At 39.3% G+C, this 19337-nt stretch overlaps 1 protein-coding gene across 8 annotated transcripts in view; it reads left to right on the top strand.

Moving 5' to 3' along the window:
* Positions 1-19337, top strand: part of VTI1A (vesicle transport through interaction with t-SNAREs 1A) — a 358703-nt gene that overhangs the window by 164422 nt on the left and 174944 nt on the right. For 2 of the 8 annotated variants that reach the window (XM_057308549.1, XM_057308550.1), the window contains one exon: positions 4192-7449. The exons of the other annotated variants lie outside the window; for them this stretch is intronic. In XM_057308549.1, the coding sequence (XP_057164532.1) occupies positions 4192-4364 (173 nt within the window). In that variant the 3' untranslated portion in view covers positions 4365-7449. Of the gene's footprint in view, positions 1-4191; positions 7450-19337 lie in introns of those variants that run through there. 8 annotated transcript variants of the gene reach the window in all.

Genomic DNA, 19337 nt, shown 5'->3' with positions numbered 1-19337 from the left:
TTTTACCTAGAGACCTCCAGGATTCCTGGGAATGGTGTTTGTTTGTCTGTTTGTATAATATACCCTCTCATTTTTATGTTTTCTTAAGAAACAGTCTTACTGGGATAAATCCTTGTAAATGAAATATAAATATGAGAACAGAAAAGGTGAGAATTCCAGACGCAATCTTAGGGTCCTTAAAATGGACTCAGAGCTTCATGGCCTGGTAACACCAGTCTGCTCCTGCTGTTACATTTTAGGTCTCTAAGTCAGCAGTTTCTGAGACCTATTTCACCAAGTCATTCCAAAATTATTTTTCACTTACACTCTTGAAATTGTTTCCTGTGATGAGTATTTCTTAATAGAGTAAGGGCTAAATGCATACTTGAGTTGGGTGTATTGAGAACCTTTATTTATATGCCTATATTTGTGCATGCACGTGTGCATGGGTGTAAAAGACTGGAAACGCATCTGCAGTCATTACACATGGAAGCACCTTTCACAGAAGTATCACGTGTAACACAAAGGAAAAGCTAGTATGTGTTTGTATTGGAAAGATAGATTGATAGAGCCACAAGAGATCTTATAGCCATCTGGTTCAACTCTAGCAGCTTTTAATAAGAAACTTGAGTCCCTCATGAAGGGACATATGTGGTGGTCCAAAGGAGCTAGGACGAAGGTTTTCCACTGCTGTGATTGTGCGGCAGGGATACACTCTGGCCTTTGTTTTCAGATACTGTGTATTTGTCATCCCCCATATATAGATGATGGCATAATGTCATCATTTTATTAATTCTAAGGTTATTTAAAAATCCACACAAATGGAACCCCAAAACCAGCATCATAACGTTTTACTTCTAACGTTTTTTGTTCTATTTGGACTGTTATAGTGTTTAACCACTTACCAATTAGTTGCAAATGCAGCCAGCTGAAATACTCATCCACTAACAACCAATTAATTAAACTTATCTGATGTTAATTAACCACAATTGCCAGGCAGATAATCGGTCCTCATTAAATATGTGTTGATTCCATTTTCCCTGTCTCAACTCTATCTTGAGCCAGTTTCTCGAATGGTGAGCTTTGAATCAGTCACCTTGGGTGATACTTTTTTTAATAGAAATTCCTGCTACCCAACCCCTGTTCAGAGTCTCTGGGGATAGGCCTTGAGACTCTATATTTTTAACAAACTGGGCAGATGATTCTATGCACACTAAAGTTTGAGAACCACTGCCTAAAGTAAAAAGATGGAATCGTAGCTTATTAAAATATCTTCAGTTGATCAGTCCAGCTGAAAAACTGGATATCTAAGTGTAATTACTGGACATATTTTAAAGCAATTACACAGGTTCTACAAACCCTGGTCCTTATATGAAAATTTTCTTTGTATTTTTTATCATAACATAATTCATCCTTATTACAAATTATTCAAGCAAGGCAGAAGCATATCGTGTAAAAAGTATAAGGGCCCTCCTCCCTACCTATCCATCTGTCCCACTCCCACTCCCAAGAGTAACCAGTGTTAACAGTTGATGTATATGCTTTGAGATTTTTCTATGTATTTATGCATTTCATATGTAAGTAAGTATATATTTTGTGTATAAATATATGTATATACATATCTGTGTGTGTGTATATATATATATATATAACATTTATTTACTCATTCATTCAACAAATATTTGAGCACCTCCTGTGTACCAGGAACTGGTACTGAGAAAACAACAGTGACAAGCAGATGAGGTGTCCCTTCTCATGAAACCTGTATTCTAATAGGGAGATAGTCGATAAATCAAAAAAATATATAATATAAAATGTCATAGTGATACATGCTATAAAGACAAATCCAGTAGGATAAAGAGTAAAGCATTCCAGGGGGTTCTGCTTCAGATTTGGCAATCAGGGCAAGCTTCTCTGAGACTTCCAGGCAGAGTCCAGAAGGAAGGGGGAGAGCAAGCTCTGTGCATCTAAGATTACGTGTGCAAAATCACGCTGCTTTCTTTTAACAACATAAAATTATGTGTATTGTCCCGTGCCTTGCTTTTTCCATTCAAGGATGATTTGTGTACATATTTCCAGTGTCTGTATGGATGGATCTGAATTACTCTTTGGTGATTGCTTAGTATTCCATACTATATCTGTGTCATAATTTAACTCTTCACATATGATTGGACTTTTTTTTTTACATTATAATGTTACAAACAATACTGCATGAAATTTATGGATCATAATCTTGATATTTAGGTATTACAGGATTAATATTCTAGCTCTGTTGCAAAGTGAGATTATTTTAAGTATTTAGATCATATCAGTCAAATACAGAATTACTGTTTGGGAATACAGGAACCAGACCTTAGGGCACAAAAGGGTATAATACTCATTTTACATGGAGAGGTAAGAGCCACTTAATCATTTTTAATTTTAAATTGGGCCATCAAAGAATTCTAAATCATGTCTTTATCATAAAAGACCATATTTTTACCATTTTTCCATTTTTTAAGTTATTCAACCTACCTCTGCCTAGGGACCTGTTCTCATTCACTGGATTGGGATCCGTTTGGGTTAGTTTATTTTAATGTCTGTTTTCTTAATATTGGATCATCCATTTCTTCTTCAGTGCTGCTACCTTTATGTTGTTCTTTGATCCCAAAGTATTTGATCCCAACTATATTCTGTCTTTTAAATATAAAATTTTCTTATTAAAATTTTTCCATAATTATGAAATTCAGATAAAACTGTATCACCTAGAAATAATCATTGTTAATATTTTCGTGAATATCTTGCCAGGTTTCTTTTTTTTTTTAATCTCTTTCAATGCACATGTTTTTGCTTTTTTTTTTTTTAGGTCTGGGTTTTCATTTTGGCTTACCCAGTTCCAGAGACCCTCTTTAATGCACATGAGAACAGACTCATTAAAGTCCCATATTTCTGTTGCTAGTTACTCACTTTAATATGAATAACCCAGCAGACTTTCTCTGTGTTATTATTAATCGAATAGACACACCTTGCAGATCTCCAAATGGATGGCTTCTGGAGTGGCAGGTGACATCACTGCAACACTCAGAACCTCTGGACACTTGCCCGGGGGCTGACATCTTGATTTTGGGTCAGTCTACATACGGGGAGCATTTGAACCCATGATTCACATTCCTTTTGGGGGACAGGGTGCCAGAAATTTCTCTTATGCCCTTCCTTCTCATTTCTAGGCCTTTGCTTTGTTTTTTGTTTTTTTTTTTTGTAAAAGGATTACCTCCCACATGATTTATCCTGTGCCCTTCATTCTTCTCATTCTGTTTCACCACCACTTAACTCCTGGGAGAAGAGCTGGCTTTTAACAGGAAGCTTATTTGTGTTTTTCCTCATCTTGGAATTAAGAAGAAACAGAATCTTGTAAAAATAGGAGCTAACTCACCGTCTCGCCAGTGAGGCTTTCCTGAGGAACCAGCTTCTTGTCTTTGGACTCCTACATAGCCACAATGGGCCAGTGTAACCCACTCTGTGATTTGGGAGTGAATGTTTACTAACGTAGGAATTGTTATTTGGAAGTGAGGTTCTCTAACAGCAGTTTAGGAATGAAAATATTTCAATTTGCTCCTCAGTTTCCCAGAATGACTTAAGCAGCACTGAATTAAGCTTGCTCAGTTCCAGTGACTAGAGTTAGTAACTTCGCTTATTTTTTTAAAACTGGAAAATGGCACCGAACAGTTTAGTGGTTCGGATGCAGATAACTCTACAGGCCTTCAGAGTGCTCCGTCCTCCTATGAACCAAATCTCCCAAACCTGCCATCTGCAATTCCTAAATCCTGTGTAGTACAGGGTACAGTTGTGTGACTACGGGATTATTTTAAAATGAAGGTAGCCTTTTTAATATTTTTTCTAAGACACCATTTATACTATTAAAACTGAGTAGAGATGAAAGGAAGCGTAGTGTATTAAAGAAACATATTAATTGTGCCTAAAGGTGTTTGTTTTTTCTTAAAATGCCCGCTTAGTTCCCAGTTGATCAAAAGATGAAGGTTCCAGAGAGACTTTCTTCTGACAGACTTGATTATGTGTAGGGGTTCCCTTCTAGAGGTACTTGTTATTTTATAAACACATGCATATGCATAATATATCTGCCCAATACTCCCACTTTCTGATCTGCACAGTACCACAGAGCATCCCATGGAGTCAGAGAACAAAGAAAATCTTCACTCTGAAATTTTTTCCTAGAGCCGAATATGTCCTCAACTTCAGAAAGAAAAGCCCTAGCGTGGATTGGGACACCTCTCTGGCCCCCTGAAGGAAATTTTCAGCACCACTGGTACGCTCTCCAGGAAAATAGCATGCTTGGAGGTACTGGAACTTGGGTTGATTTCATATTAGGGATTCAGGTTCGGTTCTAGACATTTTACCTGCATCATTGCGGTTAATTCACCCAATGACTCTGTGTTTTAGGTATTACTGTTCCGTATCACATGAAGAAATTGAAGCTCAGGGAATTTGAATAACTTGCTGTAACTGTATAGCTGTGAAATAATGGAGTCAGGATTTGAACCTCTGTTCATCTGACTCCAGTGCCCTGATATTTCTATTCTGCAGAACACAGACTCTAGCTTGTAGTAGCTAATGGATAGAAAACCACTCTATGCCATTCAAAGTAGCTGAATTATCTTTCTCAGCCTATAATCAATCCCCATAAAATTCTATTCACTGTAGGTTTATGGCATCCACTTCCTTACACAATAACCAGAAAATGAAAAGTAGTAAAATAATATTTGTAACAACAATGTGAGAAAGCATATAGAAAAGATCATACTGCTATGCTACTTTCTAGTATATTGGAGAACTCAACTTGATAAGACCATAGTATAGAGAAAAGAATATTGTTTATTAACCTTGTTTATTTATTCATTTTTAATAAAAGTCCTGTAACATAAAATTAACCATTTTAAAGTCTACAAATCCATGGCATTTAGTCCATTCACGAAGTTAGGCAACCACCACCTTTATCTAGTTCTAGAATATTTTCATCACCCCACAAGGAAACCCCATATCCACTAAGCACTCGTTCCACTTTCCAGACTCCGTCGGCCCCCGGCAGGCAGCATTCTTCCGGTCTCTTTGGATCTACCTCTTCATATAAATGGAATCCTGTAATATGTGACCACTTGTGTCTGGCCTCTCCTACTTCGTGTAATGCTTTTGAGGTTCTTCCACATGGGAGTGTGTATCTCACTTAATTCCTTTTTAAGGTTGAGAATATTGATTTTTGAGTGAGGTTCTAGGTCTAGCGCTGCTACTAACTCACTGAGAAGTTGACACAAGCCTCTCACTCTCCCTGGGCCTTGGTGTGCTCATCTGTGAAGTGGAGATGGCATGTCCTGTGGAGCCTGAATTCTGCAGGAAGCTCTGGAACCAAAGGCCTAACTGCTCAAAGAAGTGGGAGGAACAGTGCGTGCTGTCTCTCCCTTGTGAGGATTTGCAGTGCTCCAGGCCCTAACAACTCTGAAGCTTGCTCTGTACTCCTTAGCCCTGAATTTCCCAAGCCGTGACCAGAGAACCCCTTTATTTTGTTTTTTTGTTGTTTTTTTTTACATCTTATGGAATATCATCCATATTCTAAGATTCTGTCATCTATGAACCACTCACTGATGAAACCCCAGACGTACAGCTCTGCTAGTCGAGTCCATGCTGATCTTGTGTCTAGGTTACTGGCCCAGAGCTACTCTTCCTCCAGGGGAAGTTCTGAATCTGTGCGGGTTCATTCTGGCTATCCCAATGATGAGAAGCAAGGGTAATGAATGTTCTGCAGTGCAATTGGACATTCTTTCTCAACACAGATGCTCCCTGGTCTACACAAACTCTCAAGCCTCCTGCCAGTGATTTAAGTAGGTGAAAACGCTATTTCTAGTGATCTGAACCTAGTTTCCAATATTAAAAACAAAGAATTTTTTGCATGGTTTTAGCATCCGCTGATTTTCCAGGCATACAATTGTGTAAAACCAGGGTATATTTTAAAAGAGTTGCTCACAGGTGAGGGATACAAAGAGCTATGCTGCAGAAACAAATTAGCCTAGAAATCCTGGTGCCTTAACACAACAAGGTTTATTTTTTTTATTTATGCTTAAAGTCCATCAGGTATTGGCAGCAGGCTCTGCTCGCAGTTAACCAGGGGTCCAAGACTGATTCCCCCACGGCGGTTGTCCCCAGCCGTCTCAGGCAGAGGTAGAAGGGGCTTGCACACCAGCTCCTCAAAGCTTCGGCCCCCAAGTGAGGCACATTTACAGCCCAATGGCCAGAACTAACCCATACTCAGTCCCTCCAAAGCACAGAGGGCTAGGGATCAAGGAGCAGAAGGGAAGCTGGGCGATACAGCGTTCATGGCAATGCCACTTGTAGTATTTGAGTCATCGCTCGGTGGTACATGTATTGGTTTCCATGTGCACCTGTCACATGTGTGTTAACTTTACATTTGAGTACAAGCATATGCTCTATCTGTTAGTCTAGCAATGCCTGCACATTTACATATAGAAATACATCTTACTACTTTCCCGTATGGTTTCCTTATTTTGCAGTTAGGGCATTATATTGATTATTTTTTAAATTATGTGTGTCCATAGATTATATTAGCTCCGAATTTCATCTCAAGAGGATCAAGGGGCATTGAAAAAAATATTTGTTATAAAAAGGAGGTTTGATGGGAATGAAAGCTGCTTTTCTAGGTCTTCAGCAGCATCCAGAGCATATAGTAGGTCACGGAGAGTTATAGGGACTTACATAATAATAGTACAGAGAATATTAGCTAACATTTATTGAGTGCTTCCCGTGTGCCAGGCACTGAGCCAAGCCCTGTAAGTAAATTCTCTGCTTCTGTCTGACCAGAGGCAACCTGTGAGGCAACCTCTGACTTCTCCATGTTACAAGTGACGGCTGCTGTCCTCTTTCAAGCATTTTGGAAAAGTTGGAGCTCCCATAATTTCTGTTCACCCCATGTCAGCATGTGACTACGAAATAGGACCCCGCACTACCTGCTAAGGACACTCAGTCTTCAAACACTGTAAGGAGACAGCAGGCAAAGCACAAGGGTGGAGACAACACCACAGGATACTTGAGCGGCCAAAAAGGAAGTCAGAGAAGAGATTGGAGGAAAACAGTCATGAGGAAAGGGACGTTGCCCCGGAAAGTAATATTCCCCCATTCAGGGAACATTGGGATTGTGAATGTGTCACTGAGAGAGTTCCCCTGACTCTTTAGCCAAACTCTAGTACATGCCTTTCCCATTTTATCCCTGTGCGTCCCAATTTCTCTGTGATTTCATGGCCATAAAAGTGTGCAACTAGCAGTTCAATCAATTAATTTATTTGAGTAGCATTATTGAGATGATTCTAGACCAAAATAAAAGCCAAAATGTCAGGAGCCACCCTAGAGTATACCATCAGGTAGCGAAAGAGGGAAAAAAAAAAAAAAAAAGACCACGGTCGAACAAAATTTGAAAATAAAGTCTCTTTCCGGCTTCCTTTGTTAGTGGTATATCTAGACCCCTTTTCCCAGAGTCATGGGGGTTTCTTCCCTTTTGCTTATGAGTAGTTTTGCAAGACTGACTACTTTAAAATTAATGTTGCACTCTTGGCTTTTCTTACTCAGTCTTTATTTTCTTCTCAGTCTTCATTCCATAGGAAATATGCTCCGGAGGCTTATGCATTTGGAATCGACTTTGTGCAGGAGTGCAACGTTTTCCTTGCCTGTGGCGAGACCACATTGGTTCAAGGCTAAGGAACTAGGCTGGTCCTACAGAGACCCTCTGGATGCCTCCTCTCTTTTGAGATCCTGACTGCCCATTTTTAGGTTGGCGTTTCTAGCAGCAGTGTGTGGTGCCCTGGAGGCACCTTCTCACTGTGTTGACTGCACGACGCTGAGCTATTTAATTCTTACTTTGGATTGTGCCTCAAGTTTTAAGTCACTTCACAGTACAGATGGTTTCTTTCTCCGAAGTTTATCAATAGCGTACCATTCCCTCCCAATAACTACACACACACACACACATACATACACACACACAAAAACAACTGTGCACAAATTTGATGTTCTCTCCCTTTTAAAAAAGTGGGATCTGTCTGACCTCTCTGGAGAATCTGCTGCTTTGTCAAATTTACGTCCCTTTGACCAGGTAGCTTGCCCTGCTACTTGTCTCCCTCATTTGGCTTTTCCATTAGGCTGTTTTAAAACCTTCCATGGAATTAGCTTTTTTGACTCTCAATCTCCTACCTTCTTTTCTTTATGGTAAACTTGCTTTTTACTTTTTTATATACCTGCCACGTTCTAAAAGGCATTTTAGCATTCTTACCCTGGTTTGTCTGCTTTTCATTAAGTTTGTCATCTACTTACCGTGCCCCTGGCCTCCCCCACAGTCTGCCTGCTTGTTTCTCTCAAGGGTGGACCATAGGTGGAGTGGTCAAGATTTGCTCTGTGTCTTCCTTGCCCTTTGAGATGGGCAAGCAGAGAAGCCCCAGAGAAGCTAATGCTGGGACTCTCTTTGGGACATTTGCCAGAGTTGTTACTGCCTCACCACACTCTTATGACTGCAAGGCTTAGGAAGCTGAAGCTAGAGGTACCTTCATCCATAAGATGAGCCAGGAACTGGGCTGATGGCCCATAAAAGATGGCCCAGATCCTGCTTTCGGGCAGCTTTCACCCTGGTAGAGAGGATGACGTGGGCACCTGAAGCCTGCTGAGGCGAAACCAAGTCCTTAGGAGCTTGAGGGGGAAGAGATCTCTTCTGACAGGGACGCATGTGCAAGCACTCATGTCTTAGCTGAACGAGAACGATGAGCGGGGTTGTAAGGAGTAGAGATGGTTGGAGGCATGTCAGACAAGGAACCACATGGGTAAAGGCTCAAAGGTGCCCACGTTCAGTCTGACTAAAGCAGGGGTTCTCAACCAGTGCTGATTTTGTCATTCCCCTCCCCCTCAGGGGACATCTGGCAATGTCTGGAGGCATTTTTGGTTATCACAACTGGGGGAGAGGGGCTGCTGCTGGCACCTGGTCAGTAGAGACCAGGAATGCTGCCGAACGTCCTGCAGTGCATGGGACAGACCCTCCCCTCCAGCAAACAATTATCCAGCCCATCGCTTCTCGACCTTTTGGCTAAGATCAAGTGAAGAATTATCCAGCCCTAAATGTCAACAGGCGCCAAGGTTGAAAACCCTGGACTAGAGCCTCGACTCTATGCCAGAGAGAATTGGGAGAGAAATCTGAAAGTATTTAGGTCTGAATTTCAAACCGTCCCGAATGCCAGCTTAGGCCTTGGGGTTTGCCTGGTAAGCATTTAAAGTGTTCTGAGCAGGAGTCTGGTGGTTTAGGGAGATTAAGCAATCAAGAGGTATTGCTGATTGGAGACAATGAGAACAAGTCAGGAAGGAGGCGCGAGTCTGGGTGAGAGGTTAGAACGGCAGCAACGAAGAAGAAGAAACAAATATGAGAGACACATCCAAGGAAGATTTGAAAAGATCTGGTGCCTGTCTCCACATGGGAAACAAAATAAAGGAAGGGTCTAAATGAACTGAAATATGTCAGTTCATTTAGACCCCCTGGATTTGCCTGCCTTTAACTGAGGGCAAGAGGCACAGAGCGAGAAGACAGGATTTTTGTTGTATGCCTGTTGAATGTAAAGAGCTGGTGAGACAACCAGGGTGAAGTATCCAGCATGTGATAGGAAATAGGGGGTAAAACTCAGAATAGGTCGAGAGACAGATTAAGCATAGAAGTAGGGGTGATATTTGAAAGCCAAGTGAATGAGGGCCTCGAAGGAGATGCTTTGGAGAATGTAGGGAAGAAATACAAGGTAAGAACTCAAATTGCCAACACTTATGGGCACCTGCAAGGGAGAAAGATACAGGAGAAGTGCTTTGCTCCCAGTCGGCAGGTTGCACACATTCACCTGTGGGTGGATAGCTGTCAAGGTCCAGGCCAGTTCTCTGTAGCAGTGTCGTATAGACCAAGGAGAGCTCTATGCCGTAGAGTCGTGTAGACCAAGAATGTTGAGCTAACCAGCTCACATATTTGATTTTTTTTCAGTATCAGGATTTTGTATAGGGTTACACAATTGCAATTAGTGCTACTTGATATTGTCATTTGTACCTGTTGTAATTGGTCATCAGTTGTTTTCCTGCCGTGTTGAGGTGGGTGCGGAGTCCCATCTTTTCAGACGTATTTGAAGGGCAGAGACTGTCCTATTCTTTGGCATGCTACCGCAGGGCACAGTAGGTATAAATTAAAAGCTATAGAACGGTTCTTCTCTCCCCAAGTAAAGGGAAACCAGACAACCATAACAAAACAAACCAACAAAAAACAGAGTCATTCTGATTTACTGTCATGGATATGCTATTTGGGGTGGGTCATAAACCAGAGGAAACATTTCAGATCTCTTATTTATCAGAAGACTAGTCTACTCTTCCAGAACCTAGAGACCTCTGTGACTACCGCATCTCAGAATAGCCTTAACCAAACAAGTATGTTTAATTTGACTTAAATAATGAACTGACAGTCTTTTTGAATGGTTCCAACGGCAACATTAGGGATTGTTTATACCTAACTTCTATTTGGTGTTGTTTTCTTTTTCTAAAAGCAAAACAGTTTGGGGACTCACAAGACCTTATAGGTGCCATCTATTTTAGAATGCTGTTTACTTTTATGATGTTTATTCTTCACCCACTGAAGGGTGTGAACATTATGGGTTTCACTGCATGGCTACCTAACACTATTTTTACATTATACTTTATATATAGTGTCCATTTTTTTGGTACTTCTTTTAAGGTTCCCTTGTGGCATGTGAGCAGGGAATCACAATCGGGAGTGCTATGTAAAAGTTCCTCTTTTTCTTTAGCACTTAAAGTCTTAAGGAAAGAGGAAATTAAAAACTAATGTAAAGGTGTAAATAAATAATTGTGCCCTTATTTCTTCGCTGTACATTACATAAAGGTAGATAATATAATTGCCCTTAAAGATGTAAGAGAATAAACCTAAATCCAAATGTGAGGATTAAGGAGTAAAACAGTAAAACTAAAAAACTGCCTTGCGTGCAGTTGCTTTCAGGTCCTGTAAAAATGGCTTACTTGGCACATGTGCTTTTGAATTAATCAGATATGCAGGCATGTGGGCAGGGCGGACCCCTTACAGTTTCTACATATGTGAATCAAAGATGGGATTTGTTTGAATTACCCTTTAGCCTCCATTGTTAAAATCAGAATTAAGTTCTTTGTTTAGTGAAGCATTAGTAGCAATCTTTGAGATTGCCAAGAAGGGCTGGTTGCTGGCAGAGAGTTCTCAGTGTATTATGCTGTTTACCTAAGGGTTATATTCAAGAAGCTCTCTGAACAGCTGGGCTGATTATTGAAAATGCCTCATAGTAACTTCCAGCCTAGGCTGATCGATATCGGTGCAAAGCTTTACATGGGAGGGAGCTATTTAAACATTGAGAGCCCCGGGGATAAAAGAGAATGAAAAAATAATGCTGGACAAATATGCTGAAATGTTCAAAAGAAGAGAGAAGTATCTTGTCTTGCTATAGGGGGAAAATTCCTGAACAAACAAACTAGAAAATTTTTAAGTTTATCTTACAATGGCATCCTAAAAATTTCTTTTACCTTGTGGCAACATCCTAAATATTTAGTTACTTTATCTTACCATGCCCTCCTAAATATTTAGTGGGAGGAGGAAAGACTAATCAAAAATACCAAAAATCAATTTTATTTTCATTATTTTGAAATATAACCTGTTAATGTAAAATTCCATAAAATGCTTTTCAGTGATACTGTAGGGAAATATTCAACTTTATTGTTAGATAGATTGATTTTAAACCTTTCTTTTTCTCAGGATCATTGGAAAAATTATAGCACCAATGTACTTCAACACCCAAATATAGGCAGAAAATACTGATTTCTTTAATATTTTCTGCTACAGAGATCTAGTATAGAGATACTAACATTTCCTTTTGTCTTAGTCCTGACAAAACAAGCTTGTTTGTTTTCTAGTTCTGTTTTCAAGTTTAATACAATAAATAAAAACTATACTAGATCTTATCTCCTAAATAACATTTGGTGAAATTATGACATCAGGGCAAAAGTGTCGGCATTTACAAGGCTGTTTCTTTCTACAAAATGGAATAACAGAGAAATACTTCGAAAAAGGGGGGGAAGGAACCACTCAATTTATCAAAGTGGAAACCTGTCTCCAGGAAATCCCACATCTTGTTACCTCCAGGATTTCTTACTTTTACTCTGCACATGAGCAACAGACAGGAAGTTCAGAAACACAAAGGCAATCAATATGAAAACTGTGAAAGTCTCTTAATTAATCAACTCACACAAACTCTCCAAGTAAGAGGATTTTACAAGCATCTCAATTAAGGCTTTCCCTTTCCATTACCAAAGTTCATTGACAATTAAAAATGCATAATCAAAGTTGACATGATTATAAAAAGCAAAAGATTATTTAAGTACTGAGCTTTTGGACTTACAGACTTTGATTTTCTGATGTTTATTCTTTTGATGAGTCACATAGACAATTGCTAATTGGATAGTTATTCTGTAACAGTGATGTTTTAAAAATTTCAAAATGGGTAGATCTTTAAACTTGTTTGTATTTCCCTCCTCATATGAACATCATCATTTTGGCATACTCATACCCAGAAGTTACAGGGCTGACTCGTTAATGTAATTTAATAAATATGCATATGCAAAGAACTACCTTGTTCATTGAAATGTTCAAGATCTGGCATTCTGTGACATTTTTTTTGACGTAAGAGTCCTGAAACTGCCTGAAAACACTTACGTCCTGGCAGCAATTCTGTTTACCTCTGAATTTGTGGGGGATATAAGAAACTTATTGACATTGAAAATGTATATACAGAATATGGGAATATTTGTAACAAACAAAGGTCAGCTTAGTCTAATACTCTACTTTTACTATTAGAAGAAAGGTTTTTTGAAATCCTCACCAACTCCGCATTAGGCTCAAACCTAACAAATTTCCAGACCCTGCACATATTCCCGGTATGGTTTACGCTAGCTTTCTGCTTTGAAGACTGAAACATAGACCAGGGGACAAAGTATCATTTCATGATTCCATTCCTCACTTATGACAATGGAAAAGTAATTGAACTCCTTTGTGCAGCTTTTCTTCACCAGGAAATTAGGAATAATCATTGCCATCCACCTTCAGCTGGGGACTTTGAAGAGTAATCAAAGGGCCATTTGGAGTTAAAATAAAAAGATGAAATTATTTTTCATTACCCAAAGAACTAAGTTCATAGGATATGAGAATATTTCTTAAATAGTTTTTTATTTTTAAATGTCCATTTAAGAATGTATCACATTATATTTATTTTGTGTTTTTATTGCATGTACACTACAGAGATGCTAAAAATGTCCTATTAGTATGTCTTTATTTTTTTTATCGGTATGCCTTTAAATAGTGATCTCCCAATGCCATTAAAATATTATCTACCTGGGAAGCATAAAATCCTACTGTTTTAGGAATGAAACCAGGGAGCATAAAAAAGAAAATCAGCAGAAACTTCCCCATTTATCCGGAATGCTAGCAGTCTTTGAGTCTGGCTAAAATCTTATTTTGCCCATAGCTTGCCCCATGCCCCACCCCCAACCACCTCCTCCGATGGAGAACCAGTGGACCAGCTCCTTCGGGGATCGGGCCTTGCAGAGCCTGGAGGTGGGTAGGGAGGATCTCAGCACTCTAAGAAAACACACACACGCACGTGCACACACACACACACACACACACACACACATTTCTATAGATAAATATTTAAGTGGATCAAATTATGCTTCTTCATAAGTGATTTGTTCGCCTTTATTAGCGCACTGCGTTAAGGGCTGCAGTGTTGAGTCCCAAAAGAAAAATATAGCAAAAGCATTTTAATATTGGCCCATCATTTGGCAATGATTGAATTAGTCAGTCATCGTTTTATTTCAAGAGAGTCAGTATTCTTTTGTGTATAAGAGAGTAGTAGCCCTGAGGGTAGTCTGCATGCAAAATACAGGGCTCAGTCCAGAAACAGGTCTTGGTGTCGTTCGTTGTCTGGGCTCCAGAAAGATGTTGATGAACGCTGTGCTTTAGCATCTACGTTACTTAGGAGGAAGACACAAGTCTAAGTTTCTAGCCGACAGTGGACAATCAGGCATAGTCTCATTGGCTGTTTTTGTATCACTTCAAAAGAATAGTAAATACTGCTTTGTTGTCTTCCGACTATTACAGAAACAGCAATAGCTTTTCTTTCAAGGTAATCATTCTAAAAGGAGGGGGAGAAAACAGCAAAAGTCAGGATTTTTCTCCTATTGGAAAAAAGCAATATCTGCACAGGCTTGGAGAACTGTCAGCTGGGCACTTCAGGCTCTCTCTCTGATCATGCTGTTCGAAAGCCTTTGCAACTCTCCTTCCAGTCCTCCTGCAGGCTCCCGTGATCCCATATGTCCCACTTTACCTCCCTACCACCCCATCCCTCAAACACACCATGCTTGCTGTTGATCAGAGAAAAGCCACAAGAGTCTCTTTCTTTATTTTGTCTGATTCAGAAAGGTTGAGGACTCTCACCAGGGCCCATGAGCTCAGAAACTGAAGCACTGGGAGGAACTTGCAGAGGCCGTGGCAGGCATTCAAGTGGTGATGTACATGACCATGTGGGCTCAAGAAGGGGCATGACCTAGCAGTCTTGAGGGTGTGGACTTGGTCCCAGGCAGGAATTTCAGAGAACAATGGCTAGGGTCCCAGCCTCCATACCAAAGCCCCACTTGCAGGAGCTCTCCCATAAATGGTCTTCTCTACCCATTACCTCTAGTGTCTCTGTCCCTTCCAGATTCTCCTGCCCCATTCCTGATGACCCCTTTCCAGTGGCAGCCTTAGATTCCCCAGGCTTCAGATTGTATTTTATGTGTTGCCCAAAGTGCTTACTTTTACTAGCCACATTTGACACATCCCTGTGTCAGTCCGTTGTATAAACCATGTAGCGTTTTCCTTCTACAAGCCAACTCCTGCACTTGCACCCCTTTGAACACACACACAACAGACAGGAACCATGTTAGCCTTTGTGAATGACCAGAGCCAGGGTTCCACTGAGCAGAAATTGATAGCACAGTGTTAAGACAGAAGGATTTTCAAATAACCAAAATCACTCTTGGAGCACCACGTTAACACGTACTGCATTTAAAATGTAATAAATGCAGTATTTATAAACTTATATGTGCCTCGTGACTTTTGTGTCAGCAGGGTTTCTGTAGGCCTCTATTTATATCAAATAAACTTCAAATATTCCAGAATGTAGACTGCATCTGGCCTCATTTTTGAAGTGTCCCTCTAGGAACATTTCTAAAATAGTAGATTGTTCCAATTTTTTTCTTAATGAGAAAAATCCATGTGTTCTGTGATTATTAATAATAATGGGTTCAAATAAATTATTGACTGGTTGCAATGGAATGTACTTCCGAGCAGCTGAGGAGCTCTTTGGAAAAGAACTCTGATTCCCACTTCAGAGTGTCTACGTTGTGCCTCTGACCCATTTACTTCACCAGCCCCACCAGTTAGCAGCCATTCCAGGCAGAGTCGCTCAAGGGTCAACAAGGACAAGATGAGACAAAGGCGAAGGATTCGTGGTTCAGGATTATAGTGACAGCTGATAAAAATTTAAATGGAGTTGATGATTTGTGTATTCTTCAATATAAGAATTTTGGAGCATTTTTTAAATTTCAACAAATTCACTATACTGGCTCGTACACACACACACATTCATAAGCATACTCTCTATGTATCTATTTCTGTAAATCTGTGTAACTAGATTCTATATATCTGTCTATATGGAGTTAGAGATGTCAAACAACTCATCCTTTATGAAGAATTGTGTGGGTGGGGAGTGAATGATATCAAGGTTTTCCCTGCTGTGGGGGGTTCCTTACAGTCTGGGAGGGAAGATGGGCATGAGCACAGTCATTGTTTGTCAGACGTACATTGTGTGCACAGTACCGGGCGCTCCACTGGGCTCTGGGCTCGAGAGAACCCAAGCCCTGGGATACATGCCATAACAGTGGTACAGATAGTGAATTGATCTGAGTCCAGAGGTGGGAGAAGCATTGCCAGCAAAGTATCATGAAAGGCTTCTAGGCAGTGGCGACGTTGGAACTGTATTTAAATGTGTTTCCCCTATGCATAAATCTCTGAGCATATTTTCTCTTTCTATTATATTACATTTTGAGACATGTAAGTCGGTGATCATTTATAATTTTTTAAATATCTTGTGATTTTGCAAGTAAATCTTTAAAACTCCAGCTTTACGGAAAATAGTCCAAGATCATTTACTATGATTTAAAGTATTCATAAAGCAAGGTGATTATTACTCTTGAGACCATTGTACAAAGCCCTGAAGTGTGTTAGACATAGGCCAGAAACCTCTCTCCTTTGTTATATCTTATGAGTCTGTTAGGTTAAAAAAAAAAAAAAAAAAGTCTATCCTTTTTGGCTATTCCTGCTCTATCTTAGACACTTGAAAAATAGAATTTTATGTGCAGAATCTAAAGGGAGTATCATTGAGGAATTCTCTTTCTATATTGCATATGCTACCAAAGACTTAGAAAATCAAGAGAAAAACAGACAAAAATGCTTTGCTTATTAGCGTGCACATCTTCATTTTCCTAAAGTTGCGTAACTAACTAAATTAGGGCAGTGCTATCAACATTGCATCTCTGCTGACATTGAACATTGCATAGCTGGAAAGAAAGGGATGCATGTATTTTTTCCATTTGCTATTTCAATAGTCTAAATCGCAGTGGCAAATGAAAATACAATTGAATCTCAAGTGAATGGCCAGAAACACCGTATATTTTATGAAATATGGCAGCATAATGAATAGGAGGTAAAAAAAAAAATGTCCTAGCTTTCAAGTCCTGATGGTTTTGATGTGATTGAATCATAGTGCATTCTGTTTGATGTCTGGGCTTTGCTATTCAGATACACTGCAAAGTCTGTGCATCACCCTCTCTGCAGAGTGCACCTGGCAACCGGCACGGATGTAGTTTGTTTTCCCTGCACCTGCAAGAAACATATATATTCAGAGTCAAATTTAAGTAGGACTATTTTAATTCTCCTAATTGTGATAGATTCCCCACACAGGGAAAACTATCAGTCAGGTACAAAAGAAACTGCTTCAGATTTGAAGGAATTTGACAATTTTGTTGTAGTTCCTAGCCTGGCAGGTGGTAATAATGCCTATGCCAGCACTGTCAAAATATGAAAATTAAAGTGACGATGGGTTTTAATGAAATCCATTTGACAAATATAATTAAGGTGTTTTAATATGAAGTCCTGTAATAAAGACTACCGGTGGACTCCCTGAGGTCCTGACTAATTGTGTAGATTGCTTTTAAGCTTTGAATAGTTTTATTGGATAATGAACTGTTAAGAAGTGTTAGATCTTTCTTAAGCAGAATTTGGTTTGAAAAAGAAGAGGAGAGACAGGCCTGAGGTGTGGCATTTTAAACATAATTAGAAGAGAGATTTAAGTTAACATCTTTGATCTTGCTGTCAGTTTTTGATTAGAGCTGTAAATGCTTTAATCAAGTGTAGTGTAGTCATTACATTTCTAACTGTTTTTTAAACTGCGAAATTACTGGGACATTGACATCAATTTTAACACATTCTGAAAATTTGCAGCAGAATTGGGTTTCTCTGTTGAGTGTTTGCATTAGAATATCTGATGATACTGACTTACCAACCTTAAACACAATAGCAAAATTATACTGTGGTGAGGACTGGTTTGATTTCGGGAGTAGTTAGACATAGCAACACAACAGTACAATTACTTGAGACTTATTTTGCTTTCTAGGAATGTGCTTGCAAGTTGAAAGCACTCATCATATGAAACTATCTATTTAGAATGTATAGATGAGTAATAACTTCAAACTGTTCAGCGGAGGATTTTATTTTTTTTTAATTTGCGTTGTTTGTAAGAGGACTTTGTAATATTAAATGTTCTTAACTTTCACTTTTAAAGAACCATTGTTCACCTAACTTCTCACTGTGATCATCCGATGGCATGCTTGGGTTTTTATTCCTATGCCTGGTGGGTGTGTAATAAGCACAAAGTAAATATTTGTTAAATGAATGAGTAATCAGTTAACAATAGCTGAGTATGTAACCTACTTGAATTATTTTCTCAAAATTAAATAAAATCTGAATAAGTGAAGTATAAGTACATTTCCTCTCCCCTCTGCCACCTGTCTTGACCCAGTTACTCATTATAGGGTATAAATGGGTATATATTTGGTATTTCTGACTGGTTTCAGATAGCATCACTAAAATGATGAGTTAGACCAATGCTATGTGGGATTCTCCTTGGTGGAAATCTGCCTCCCTAGCATTTCACCCATGATTGCAGAAGTGATAGGGCTATTTTAAGGAGCCATGCCCCAGGGCCATTCATTGACTCTAATAAGAAAGAATCCACACTGATTACATGGTCTTGAACTTTCTGCTTGTGTATTACATGTTACATAGGATATGAAATGAAGAGTTAAGAAGCCTGGATTCTAATCCAAGCTCTGCCTGAGAAGGCATTTAGAAAAACTGCTTTTCTCCAGGTGATCTAATCCAACTCCCAAGTGTAATAAATAACTTCTAAATCTCTGCGGACTCTAGAATTCTGTTGATCAGCGTCTAGCTCTCTGAATGAGTCTCTATCACCTTTAATCCTTTCAGCCTTTCTAACTTTTTATGTTCTCCACTTTTTACTTCTCTTTGCACTCCTACTTTGTTTCTCTTGACCTTTCCACCATTCATTTATTTATTTATCCATCCATCCATCCATCCATCCATCCAGGAAGTATATATTAAGCATCTGTTATGTGCCAAGCATTATGTAGAAAAGAAACAATGCCAAGGAGCAGTATATTGCTTCTGATGCCAGAGATGGAGAGTTGAGTAGATGCCAGAAATAGGGAGTGGGAGAAAATACTGTCTTTTTATCATCCACTTTGATTTATGTGCCACTGGGTGATAGATATGTGTTTATAAGTAGGAATAGCAGGACCAGATGGCTTTCAACATTTTTACCTGCAAATACTGCTAGAAATAAAACATTTCTTATAGATTAACCAATTTACCCAACCAGTGTTTTCAATTTTTATTGTTTACGGTTAGTTTCCAATAAGTATTATGTCCATTCTGAATCCGAAGCTACAATGAAAAAAAAATAATAAGAAACATTGTTTCCACAGGTCCTTACTGTTGTCCTCTAAGATTTGGAAAGAAATGTGTTGCACAGTAGAGTCTCAGTTACAGTTAGATTGTCAGTAGACACTCAGTTTTTAAATTATGT

This window comes from Ursus arctos, unplaced genomic scaffold (assembly GCF_023065955.2).
Source record: "Ursus arctos isolate Adak ecotype North America unplaced genomic scaffold, UrsArc2.0 scaffold_7, whole genome shotgun sequence".
Lineage (NCBI taxonomy): Eukaryota > Metazoa > Chordata > Mammalia > Carnivora > Ursidae > Ursus > Ursus arctos.
This window is presented reverse-complemented; position numbering and strand designations above follow the sequence as displayed.